At 37.4% G+C, this 12921-nt stretch overlaps 1 protein-coding gene across 5 annotated transcripts in view; it reads left to right on the forward strand.

Moving 5' to 3' along the window:
- The window catches only part of SNX14 (sorting nexin 14), a 45545-nt gene that overhangs the window by 28215 nt on the left and 4409 nt on the right, over positions 1-12921 (forward strand). For 3 of the 5 annotated variants that reach the window (XM_085056391.1, XM_085056394.1, XM_085056393.1), the window contains 9 exons: positions 2141-2273; positions 2929-3130; positions 4068-4159; positions 4297-4389; positions 4667-4778; positions 6480-6520; positions 6688-6807; positions 10963-11086; positions 11680-11844. In XM_085056391.1, the coding sequence (XP_084912517.1) occupies positions 2141-2273; positions 2929-3130; positions 4068-4159; positions 4297-4389; positions 4667-4778; positions 6480-6520; positions 6688-6807; positions 10963-11086; positions 11680-11844 (1082 nt within the window). Of the gene's footprint in view, positions 1-2140; positions 2274-2928; positions 3131-4067; positions 4160-4288; positions 4390-4666; positions 4779-6479; positions 6521-6687; positions 6808-10962; positions 11087-11679; positions 11845-12921 lie in introns of all 5 variants that reach the window. The other 2 variants (XM_085056392.1, XM_085056395.1) reach the window with 1 other exon arrangement.

Consider the following 12921-nt stretch of genomic DNA (forward strand, 5'->3'; position numbering starts at 1 on the left):
TCTAAACTGTCTACCTCCTCTCATCTTTGGTCCTTCATGTCTTGAACCTGCCCCTATCCTAGTCCCATCTCCTTCCTTCTACCTAGCCTTGAGGTCTTTCTTCTCTTTTTGCTTAGCCAGTGAATCTATTAAATTTTCATCCTTGCACCTTTTCTTGGTATGTGTTTTTCTTCTTGCCCAATTTCTTCAGAATGTTGGTCATCCTGTTGCCTGTCCATCTCTGCTAACATCCATGGATTTCTTTTCTGTGCTCATCTAATGTGATTTGCACTCAAGGATTTTTGCCAAACCAGTCCTGTGTTCTCTCCATATGTTGTGGAGAGTGTCCGTGTACCCTTTCATTCACCGTAAGAGACTGTGAAGAGACTCCCATCCTAGTTTGTCATTTTGTACTTGTCCAGTTGAGTGATTGCTTTTTACTCACATGGTGTAATCTTTGGGCTCTGCACTGGGGCTGGAAGGATTGGTTCCTAGCTGTCAGGTTGAGTTCTGCCTCCATAGAGCTCAGTACAGGTACAGGTGGATGCTGCCTTCACCTGGAGCTCGATCAGTATGGGAAAGAACTGCTTTGAGACTGAGTCCTATCAAATCACTGGCCTTGTGCAAATTAATGTTTTTGGTCGAACTCTTGAGAACTGCACAAGTTTTCACAGGGATGATGAAAACTTCCTTTGAGGTCAAGCCAGAAGTCTGAAATACTAACCTTCCAGAAAAGCTAGTTTTGTCTGATTGAGGTTTGAGGTTTTTTTATCCCAGTGTTGAAGCACTTGAACAAGATTCTGGTAGGTCCCCAGTGTGAAACAGCTCAGTTCAGCACAATAATGTGTAGTACAGGGTGTTTAAAAATGTAGTAAAATCGTTCAAATATGGATTTAGATTACAAGCAGCCAAGCAACCTTGTCTTTGCATAGCAGAGATAATTAAGATAGATGGTGCCAGTCTGCTTTGGAGCTGATGATTATATGAGATAGAAAAAGCAAAAGATTTGGAAAAACAGTGGGTTAGTTACACAACTTTAGTAATGTACACAGTCTGTAAAATTGTAAACAGGAAGCTCATTAGTAACATGCACCTGCATGTTTGGAGTCAGCAGTTGTCTGCATGGTTTTACAGATGATGAAGATGCTTTACCTGCTGATGGCTGCTGTTCTCTTTATACTCCCTCCCAGTAGTCAATAGTTTCTTGTTTTAAAGGAAAAAGAAACAGGATTTTTTTGTTCTCTAAAGTACTAATTGTACTTCTAATATCAGTCTATAAATTTGTTCTTAATGTTTGGTTGTGCAGTTTACTGTATTGGTTTTTAACTTGTCTCTCAACTGTATATATTGAATCACCATAAGTAGCCTCAGGCTGATTCTGTATTCAACAGAAACATTTTTCTTTCCAGAACTACTAGCATTTCTATGCAAGAAATAATCTTCAGTGTCAGGACTTGTGTAAGGGCATAAGAATGATAAATATATTATATCAGGAGTGTGCTTCCTGCCCAAGTATTTTTTTTGCCTTACCTTGTGTGTTAGCTTTTGGGTGCTTTGTCATAAGTGGCAAGACTTTAAAAAGTCATCATCTTTCAGTCAGACTGGCTCTTCGAGCCAGGATTTTTCAGTTGCGTCTGCTTCCTCTCATGCTCAGTCTTGCTTCTTGCACATTCCTTTTGTTTGTCTCTACTGTTTAAAAACTGAGATCTATCGTGAATATGTGCTTGTAAAATTCCATTTTTAAGATTCCAAGGATCTATGCTTGGCAGAAGGATAAATATTTAAATACGAGTACATGAAAAAGGACAAAGTTAATGACCTACTTGATGTGCATGCCTGTAAGCAATACCACAGTTTCTGCTGTCAAAACAAAATTGTTTTGCCTAGGTAATTGTTTATTCTGTGTCATGAATTACTAGGATACTATTGTAAGAGTTTACTTGTGGTTAAGCATATGGGATTCCTGTGTCATAAAAGTGTAATCAAGAAATTTTGCTGCTTGATTATTTAATTTTGATAATTGATTTTAATTAAGTGGAACTGTAAATATATTGGCTACCTGTTTATAGAGTCATTTATCTGCAAATGATGTACACTGGCCTAATGAGCAGCTGTGTAATAATATGCCTTGTGTTGTGAACTGTGGCTTCTGTAATTCTAGGACCACACAGAAGAGAGGAGAATCATTTGGAATCAGCAAAATCGGGAACAAAATAAAAGGTGTATTCAAGAGTTCTGCAATGGAGGGAGCTATGTTGCCTAACTATAACTTAAATGAAGGAGAAGATGACTTTGTGAGTAAAATCATTACATTTTACTTGAAGTCTCTGTTGGGCTTGGGGTTTTTTTATTCTCCTTTGCTCATTTGAAAATGTTACGTTTCTGGTGTCTTTGCTGCATAGTTTTCGTGTGTTGCCTTCTGATTAAGTTGCCTTCTCTTCTGTGTATTCATTCACAAGCCAAGGTCACACTCCTAGTTAGAGTGTTTCTGAGCTTGCTGCTTTAGTACAGAGAAGTACCAATAGTAGCAGTGTCAGATATTTTTGTAAACAATGATTTTTAATCTAATTTTGGATAGTAAGGGGTGCATAGGATTGCATGCATGGCTCTTCATCTGAACCCTGCCACAAGACCTTAAAACCATAAAGAACGTAGTGGAGTAATTGCTGTCAAGTTGGTCTGTGATGCAGCATTTTCTCTAAAAATCAGGAGCCAGTAGTCTTTTCTCATTTGTCTTGGGTGTCTCCCTCAGCTGATGTTTTTCTTCCATGCTAAACAGCCATGAATGGAACCAATGGTAGAATTTACTGCACGGGACATTGTTGTCTGAAGTACAGTTGAGGGACAAATGGAAAATTTGGAAAAGGGAAGAGGAGGGAATTGGTTAGAAGCAGAGGTAGACTGTACCAATTAAAACAGAACTGGGGATCTGTGTTTGGATCCTTACAGATTGAAGAAGGTGTTATGGTGATGGAAGATGATTCTCCTGAGGAGGCTGTTACCACCCCAAACACACCCCGCAACCTTGCCGCATGGAAAATCAGCATCCCATACGTAGATTTTTTTGATGATCCCTCCTTGGAAAGAAAAGACAGAAAGGAGAGAATTCCTGTATTCTGTATTGATGTAGAGAGAAATGATAGAAGGGCAGGTATGCAATGTTTTGGATAAATAAAGTATCATTTGAAAGTGAACTCATAATATTCTGGTGTGCTGTATTGTGATGGCTCTTGCAGTGTGTTTGTGTATGTGTTCTGATTTCAAAATAATGGCTTGAAAGTTCTAAGGAAATGAGCTTAGGAGAAAAATTATCACATTTAGCATTTGCAAGCTGAGAACTGGCTCTTCAGCATGAATCAGTTCTATTTAGACTTCCTGCCAAAGTCTGAGATGTTCTCTTTCCAAAAATACTTATCCTAAAATTTGTATTAATAACACCTGGCATATTTTTCTTTCCCCCCACTCTGAACTTTGGAATAATGAACAACAAATAAGTTTTTATATAACCTTAAGATTAGTTCTTAGGAAATGCAAGTATTGTGCTGATTAGGAACCATCATGGCTTGCAGTTAGTTTGTCAGTATCTAGGTAGCAATACATTCATATGGAGTGGAGGAAGACAGCATCATCCTAAGGCTGCATTGATTTGTGCTAGTGAGACTAATAGTTCCACAATGAGCAGGAAGTATTTAAGAGGTATTTAGTGACATCTTCCAGGATTAAGAATGATCAGCATTCAAGATGGTGGTGCAGAGGACTGTATTCAACAAGTAGTATTTCTGTAAATCATTTGGTTAAAAGTTTGAAAATAGATCTAAGAGTCAGCTCTCATAAAAGTTTCTGTACTCTGATGTTTAGATTGCAGGGATCCCATAAATGAGGTGATAATTTCCTTGCTAATACCATATCTGTCTACCAGTTACGCATTTTATGACTAAAAGTACCTTTAAGTTGATGTCACTACAATGGGGGGGCTAATGTCATTGGGGTTTTTCTTATGATAATCCAGCACATGTTTGCTGTTGCTAATTTGTCTCTCAGGTGGCATAAAACCTGGTTTATTTTTAACTTTTTTTTTTTTCCTCCAGTTGGGCATGAACCTGAACACTGGTCTGTCTACAGGAGGTATCTTGAATTTTATGTGCTTGAATCAAAGCTTACAGAATTTCATGGTACGTTCTCCATCATCTGGAAAGCCACTTTTCCTCCGCTGTGATTATCATTCATTGCTGAACTGAAATTTAAAATAGTAAAATCAGTTTTTACTCCATTAGAAGAATAATTTCATCTCCTTGATGTCTTTATTTAGGTACATTTCCTGATGCTCAGCTTCCTTCAAAGAGAATCATTGGCCCCAAGAACTATGAGTTCTTAAAATCCAAGAGAGAGGAGTTTCAGGAATATCTGCAGGTATTGAACAAACATGTGGAGCAAAGAATATTCTAAAACTAATGATGTAAAACTAATAAAAGAATATCTGGGGGGGGGGGTTGTTTGTTTGTTTCCAAGTAACTTTATAGTTAGAGAAAGAGTTCAAGTGGGCAGTGTTAAAGTTTCACGACTGAAAACAGAAATCTCATGCAAATGACAATATCTGTGGCAGTGTAATGCTCTTTGAATATCTTTTTGCTATACAGAAACTGATTTTTAAAGTACTTACACTTGTTTTGTTCCTTCTGTCTCAAAGAAACTTCTGCAACATCCAGAACTGAGTAACAGCCAGCTTTTAGCTGACTTTCTGTCCCCTAATGGAGGAGAGACTCAGTTCCTTGATAAAATGTTGCCTGATGTGAATCTTGGTATGTAATATGCTCCTTGTTTATGCTAACAAATAGCAATACTGTACATGCTGTGATTGAATTCTGAGATTCTGTGAATGATAGTAGTAATGAATCGATAACTCTTGTGAATATGGGAAATAAGAACTCTGCTCCTTCACAGACCTTAAAATTATAGCTTAGAGAGCAAAATATGCTGATACTTCTTCCTTGAAGAAAAAAGACATTTTGAAATTACGAAAAAAAGTGTTGAAGTGGTTGCTCTTGAATTTTTGTGTCAGCAAGCGAGATGATGAAATTTCTTCTAATAGATTTTATAGTTCAAGAGAATTTATGGTATTGTCACAAGTCAAATCTGCATGAGTCAGTATTGTTTGCAGATGAGATGGTATAAACAAGTATAATACAAAACCACCTTTGGATTTTAATTTATTAAAATCTGCTTATTTTATTCTGAATATAATACAATATTTGATATTTCTAATATTATCTGGTGTTAAGATCTTCCCTAACATTAACTGCTTAAAAGAATTTGAGGTAGCAATGTGTGTGATACAGGCAGGTCAAATGGAAATTGAGAAGTTCTAATGTCTAATGACAGTAGCTCATAATAAATCAAAGAAGTAGACTGTAGTGTGACTTGGCTGCAATGTAGCTGTCTCAGAACAGTGGGCCTGAGCTGGCTTCCAGTCACTGTGTGCTCCTGCTGGGGCAGCCTTTCTCTTAGTCTGCTTTAGGAGTTGTTGAATCAGATTTTGGTTCTCATCTTTCAGTTGAAAGGTTCTGGTTTTGTTTCAGGTCTCCATGCTAGAGCCAACTGTACATCCTTTTTAGAAAGCTTATAATTATGGTGCTTACTGTAATGCATTTCTTATCTGAGACTGCTTCACTTCCATAAGCAGCACTGTAACAAGTCTTGGCATTTCAGTTGGGATTTTTGTGAGAATGAGAATTTTTATTATTATTTGATCATTGCACATACTTTCCTGTGTAAATTCCAAATTTAATGACATGTAGATAAGAAAAATATTACTGTAGCTGTAGTGCTTAAAATAAAACTAGTCCTAGACACTTTGATTTTTCAGTATTCAAAGCTGCTGTGCCATATCCTGATAGCTTTATAGGACAGAAGAGCTGATCTTTAAGGCCACAACTGTAACCTGTCCAGTTAAGAAAATTCTGCTCACCAGCATTTTTGAGGCTGGACCCCTCCAGAATCTCTCCAGATTAGCTGATTTTTCCATGGAAAAAGGAGAATCTGAGTTATCTTGACTTCTTCTGTGATAAGTGTTTATGATTTTATGAAGCAGTTAAATACAGGGAATTTTGCTTGTACTGGTGTTGTAGCAGTACAGTTACAGTGTAGTTACAGTGCTATAGCTATTTGTGCTTAAGCCTGTAGAAAAGTTAAAAGGTAGATCTACAGTACTTTATTGTGAGTTTTTTAAAATATTCAGATAATAATATCTGAATTTTTAAATATCTTTTGTTGGAGCATACTAAGCACTAAGATAACAAGCTGATTATGTGCAACACTATTTTCTTAGGTTTTTGTGCCAAATTAAAAAAAAAACCCAACAGATTTTAAAAAATTACTGTGTTTTTAAGCAGCTACTAGACAATGAGACTACTAGACAATGAGTACATAAAATGTAGCAGAGCAAAATGTCTTTCAAATCAGACAGTGATAATGAAGTTTTTGTTTGTTGTTTCTAATTACAGGTAAAATCATAAAATCTGTTCCAGGAAAGCTGATGAAAGAGGTGAGTAAGTCTTTTAGGTTGCCAACATCTCAACTTCAATAACTAATTTTACAAGAGTACTAACTTACAGGCTAGTCAAAACTTGGTTTGAATTTTTTTTTTTTTTTGTGTGTTAGTTTTTATCTTGTAATTATGGAAGTGACAGGTCACTCATGTCTTTTTTTCAGAAAGGTCAGCATTTGGAGCCATTCATTATGAATTTTATCAACTCCTGTGAATCTCCCAAGCCTAAACCAAGCAGGCCTGAACTTACCATTTTGAGTCCCACTTCTGAAAATAACAAGAAGGTACAGTAAATCATGTTCCTTTCCCATTTTACAGAAGTGGGGAGAACTGAGCATACACTTTCTCTCATACAAGGGAGTTGTCTTAGAACTTATTAACTAAGATTATTTCAAATGAGGCTAAGCTGGAAAATGCTGTCTAGGAACACAGACACCAAGGGTGTTCAGTCCAAAGGCCAGACCAAAGGTAGACTGGAAAGTGTAACACTTTCCTACTCCCCAGATTTGTGTGGCACAGACTGCAGCTGTTCAGTTCTGCAGTTTCACTTTTGTTGTGTCACACGAAATCTTTGTGCAGATGTGCAGCCTTCCAGTTCCTGAAGGAAGCCTACAAGAAAGATGGAGCAAGACTTTTACCAGAGCATTTAGTTGACAGGACATGGAGAAATGGAGCTGAAAGAGATTAGGTTTAGATTAGATATTAGGAAAAAAATTGTTACTGTGAGGGTGGTGAGGTGCTGGAACAGGTTGCCCAGAGTGGTTGTGGATTCCTCATCACTGGAATTTATTTAATGCCAGATTGGATGGAACTCTGAACAACCTGGTGTCCCTGCCTGGAGCAGGGGTTTTGGGAGTAGATGATCTTTGAGGTCCCTTGCAACCCAGGCCATTCTGTGATTCTGTGCTGTAAGTGCTGTGCAGTGGTGGGGCAGCTCACTCCAGCTGGTAAAAGTGAATGCCAAATGTCTGTACCAGGCCTGTGTGAGCTGCCTGTATAGAGTGAATGTGGAGATCTGGCAGGCAGCTGAGGAGACCAAAGGTTAGTGTTTCCTGAGTGCCCACATGCGAGAAGAGCATGTTACCTCACAGCAAGAGAGTTCTTCAATTTTTTGGTAAATGGTAGTGAATTTCCAGCTTCTTCTTGTTTTGCCACAACGTTCTTATGTATCGTGTCTGACATGGACCTGTTTATTCCGGTTTCAACATGCTGAACTCTGCTGAGATTACAGTGCATGTTCCCCAGTGCTTGTGCTGCCATGAGTAGGGTATACCCAGGCTCCCTCTTCTTCAGCAGGCTGAATGAGAAATGCCTGAAGGTCTGTCCAGGCAAGCCCAGTCAGAAATGTAGCCACTGCTCTGACACCTCTTCTACACCCTGCTTCCTTTTGAATGTTCCTGGTGCGTGTGTATGTTTGTGTGTTTTAAATATTGGTGGAAAGACTTCTGGTTAAAAGTGCATGGTGAATGTGGGCAGTCAACCCTGGTACAGCCAGGAGCAATTGGATCTCATCCTGTATCAGATCCACTAGATTAAGAGTTACCAACCTGCCTGGTTAAAAAACCAAGTGAACAAAAACCTCTGCTCCCCCCTCCTAGGGGCACTAGCAGGATATCTGGCCATATTTCTGTTCTGAAGGTCTTACAAACAGCTTGATCATCTTCTGAACATACTTTTGTCACACTTCCCATAATAGGTCAGGACTTCTTAGCTGATACAGACTTCAGAAAATTTGCCAATAAAGGCATTGTTCTGCTGGCTTGTGATGGCCTGCCAACAGCAATAAAAACTGCTTTTGGGATACCAGCAGTATAATACATGTTTTTGAGTAGCTACTTGGAAGAAGATGTGGTCACCACTGAATACACTGACTGATGTGATTCAGATACTGCATACAATCTTTCTTCTCAGCATTTTGGTATAGTCCTCTGTACTTTTTAAATGAGCAGAAAGAACAGGGCAGGGTTTTATGCCTCTGGCTGTAGATATTATTCATAGTCATGGTGCTGCTTTTACACACTTCACACCTGTGCTGGATTGTATGGGTGTATGTTTGCATATGCACTTAGCATTGAGTAACTTTTTCTGTGAGGCACTTTATGTGAGCATTCATGCTTCCTTTGCTTGTTTTTCCCAGCATGATATGATTGTACAAGGGATTACTTTGTTCTTAATACAAGCTTTTTCTCTTTCACTGGCTTCAAGAACTTGACTCCCATTATTAATCAATACTAATTCATGGGATTTCCTCATTGTAAGCCTTTAAAGACCATTTCATGGTTATAGTCATAATTGCTCTTTAAGATTAAAGACACAATAATGATGGCACTGAGGTTTGTGTTGATAATCGCAAATATTAACATGCACAGAAGCATCTAAAGCAAAATCCTGTGCTTATCTGAATTGTGACTATAATCTCAACTTCTGTACTAGAAAACCCAATTGAGTGTTTTTCACTTGTATTTCTTCTGAGCCAAGAGTCTTGAAAGTGTAAAATATGGAAGTAGAGGTATAACACCACTCTGTGTTATGGCTGCTGCTGTGCATTGGAGATTGCATTCTGAAATGCTTTCAAAGTGTGGCTCTGATTGAGGAACCATTACTGTTTAAGGTGCCACAGAGATTATCTGTGTATGGAAGTACCTACAGTATTCAGAAGATGGTGCTCTAGTTTGGGGTGAAAGTGGGAATAGCACTTGGAAGTCAAAAGGCTTTGCCCTAAGCTGGCCTTCATGTTAGATTTTTTTTGTAGGTTACCTACCAGATTGCTGTTGATGATTTAGTTTGGCCTCCAGACACACCTCTGAACCTATGTCTACATTGCACAACGGGCTGCTTTGAGTTGGCTCAGAGTGTATCACCTCTGTCAGGTCATGGAGTGTATCTGAGAAATAAAGGAGGCTCTTGCTTAAGTTATAATACTTTAGCTAAAATTTTTCTGCTTTCAGTATTGAGGAGGATGTTGACTTCAGTTTATACAGGGTTTTTTAAACAACATACCAGGGACACTTCCATACACAAGGTGTGAATAATTGTGTGTTCCTTTTAGGTTTGTCACATTACTAGTCATCCACCAGCTCATTAACCAAGCATATTTGCCGTTTCATGTAATTTGTGAAATAACTTGGTGGTGTTTAGTTTGAGTGAACCTTGTGAAGGTAATACCAGCAGCTCAGCACTTAACAAAAGAGAGGGTCTGAAGGAGTACAGGTCAAAAACCTGACTCTTGCCAGATGTCCTGATGTAATTATTCTGAGAGTCCAAAGCATTCTGTTTAGAGACTTGCATGATTCAGACCTTGTTGTGATTTGCAGGTTTTATGGCTTTGTTTATTTCAGAGAGAATTGCTGTACAGAAAGTGAACCACATATAAGCAAATTACTTCCTGTTCCTTGGAATAAGTTTTAATTTGGGAGTGATAAAGAAAAACCTCTGTCAGTTTTTTTTTAAGCATCTTGTCATAAACTTTTGAACTTTCTTGTCATTGTTTAGATTAGTTCGTATAAATCCTATTTTATCTCTAGATTAACTATTTTGGGGATAAGATAATTTAAAATAAACTGTTAAAGGAGATTGCTAGGTATTGAATATAGCGAGTGTCAGGATTCAGAGACTTTTTCTTTCCCTCTGCTGGGACTCACAGACATGGGGGCAAGGGAGGCAAGGACTACTGCCTGGATGGTTTGGACCCTTTTGGTGTGTAGGGAAGAGCCTCTTGGGATTTTGCAAGAATTAGAATATCTTTTGAGAAAGAGGGATCAAGGAGGAAGGCAATAACATAGAAAAATAGAAGGCTAAAGGAATATAACTGAGAAATGAGATAAGTGGACAGAAACCCAAATGTTAGTAACTTAAAAAGATTCATGAAGTTTTTACTATAAATAATCAAGTTGGCAGGGGAAAAAGGTATTTCTCTGTGTAAAAAACTTGTATATTTTGTCCAGAAACCATTGTATTTATTTCAAAGTGGAAGCCAGCAGGAACTTTAGGAAGAGTTTAGTGCCATGGGCTTTAACCCTGTGATTTAAGGCAGATAAACTCCATATCCTTTTAGTAAACTCTCATTTTCAGAACAGGGTGCATCAAGTAAATCAGAGCCTGTGATAAAAGTCTAGATGCACAGAATCATAGAGTTGTTTAGATTGGAAGAAGGTAGTAGGAACAAAAAGGCTCATGAATTAATATCTCAATACTGATTTGTTCTGAACCCAGATATTTTGGTTGTTGTATATCTTGGCAACATGTGATGTGCTCTTTATTGGAAAGTGAAGAATTTGAAAAACAAAACCAGAAACAATGAAACAAAGCAATGCCCCTGACCATTTCTTTGAAAGCTCTGGAAAGAAGCTATTTCTATAAAAAGAAACCAACCCAAAGATCTGGTGGCTATCCTTTCACCTTTGAATGCAATGATTTCAGTCTTATGTTTCTATTTTTAGCTCTTTAATGATTTATATAAGAACAATGCAAATCGGTCTGAGAATACAGAAAGACGACAAAATCAGAACTACTTCATGGAAATGTTGACTGTAGAAGGAGTCTATGACTACTTAATGTATGTTGGTAAGAAGTGATTTCTCTTAATTATTCGTATACTTCATGCCAAATATCAAGTTCACATTCTCTGGTAAGAAATAAAATTCTGTTGTAGGACTGATATGTAACTCAGCAGTTTCAAGGTAATTAATATACAACTTAGTAACACAGTCATTCATTAGAAGACTTTATTGTGGTGCTAAAATGTCATTTATCATTCACCATTGCTTAGTTGCTTTGTTATGTCTCCTTCTTTCTGGATCTCAGTATTATGAGCTTATGGGAGTAGGTCCCATCCCTTTTCTCAGGTCTACCTAGGCTGCTTGTAAACTCTGGGAATTGGAATTATTAAATTTATAAAAACAGCTAAAGGAAATATTTGATAAGCACTGTGGAGAATACCAACATTTTCAGTGCTGCGCTAACAAAACTGAAATATTATTTTCATGCTTGTAATCGTTGGGGTTTTTTTGTTTTGTTTTTTCTGTTTGTTTTGTTTTTGTTTGGGTTTTTTTTGTTTGTTTGTTTTGTGTTTTTTTTTTTTAATAAATGATTCCTTTGTCATTTATATTAGGAGAACCTCATATATGTTGCTCATAGATGTTGCTGTAACTTTGCAGGAAGGGTAGTATTCCGCATTCCTGATTGGCTGCATCATCTCTTGATGGGAGGAAGAATTCTCTTCAAAAATACATTGGAACTGTACACAGACTATTACTTGCATAGCAAGTTAGAACAGCTATTTGAGGAGCACCGGTTGGTTTCTCTGATAACACTGCTGAGAGGTCAGTAATAGCTGTATCTTTGATGAAAAAATACTGCTTTCATCTGATATTTGAAATAATTTCTGTGAAGTTTCTGAGTGCTAATTTTGCAGTGCTTGACTAATGCCAGTGGAGTGTTAAAAATCAAGTGGGCTTGGACTAACTTCAAAGCTTGTTGTGAAAAGATGTTGAGTCAACCATGTTGTCTGTCAGTGATTACAGAAAAAGAATTATCATGAAAAGTAATTTCCTGAGGTGTACAAGGAACAAGAAAAACAAAATAAAGGTGGTTTAGTGTATTAACACAAGTGTTTCATGCAATCTTTAAGTTACTTCATATGTGTTCTACATCAGTCTTTTATGGTTAATTTTTTGGTTCCCTTTGTTATAGTTGGCTCTTGAGACAGCTTGAGTATTCCTGACTTTCAAATAAGGGAAGGGGAAAGAGGCTAAATTTTTTTTAAATAACCTCACAACTGTAAAGTATTACCTTGCCTGCAGTCTGATCTAAACAATGTATCTGGCCAAAACTTGGAGTCAAGACAGCTCTGTCCTTATCAAACCAAAAATGAAGCTCGTGAAAGCCAAAAAAGGAGTGGAGTAAGACTTCCAGAGCCTAAAACCTAAGCTAAAGGCTAACACTGAGCACCTGTTATTTCTGATGAATAGCAATTCCTGTTTTCTCATTCATAGGTAAATTTGAAGTTTTTGAGAGTTCCAAACAGTGTTTTAGCACAAGGTATAAATACTGCTTACAGTTTTGAAAGCACAAGGGAAATTCTGAGTGAGATCATACCTAACGTAAAGTAGGATTGATCCAAACTTAGAAGATAATGCTTTAAAACTTTGAAAAGAATGGAAACAAATTGTGAAATAATGATTGTCCTCCAGACAGGTGTAGTATTCTGGATTTGATCAGGCAAATATAAGCAAAAAGCGTGATCTGATAAGGCTAAAATTCCCTTCAAATCAAGATCATACAAAGAAGTAGCTCGATTTTGAAGCCACAATTCCAGATACATTTCTATGTTAGTGATGTGTAGCTGCCTAAAAGTGTTTGTTTGTTGGTTTTTTTTTTTTCAATATGTGTTCTCTGCA

The sequence above is a fragment of the Lichenostomus cassidix genome, chromosome 3 (assembly GCF_008360975.1).
Source record: "Lichenostomus cassidix isolate B80296 chromosome 3, HeHo_3.0, whole genome shotgun sequence".
In the NCBI taxonomy this organism is placed as follows: Eukaryota; Metazoa; Chordata; class Aves; order Passeriformes; family Meliphagidae; genus Lichenostomus; species Lichenostomus cassidix.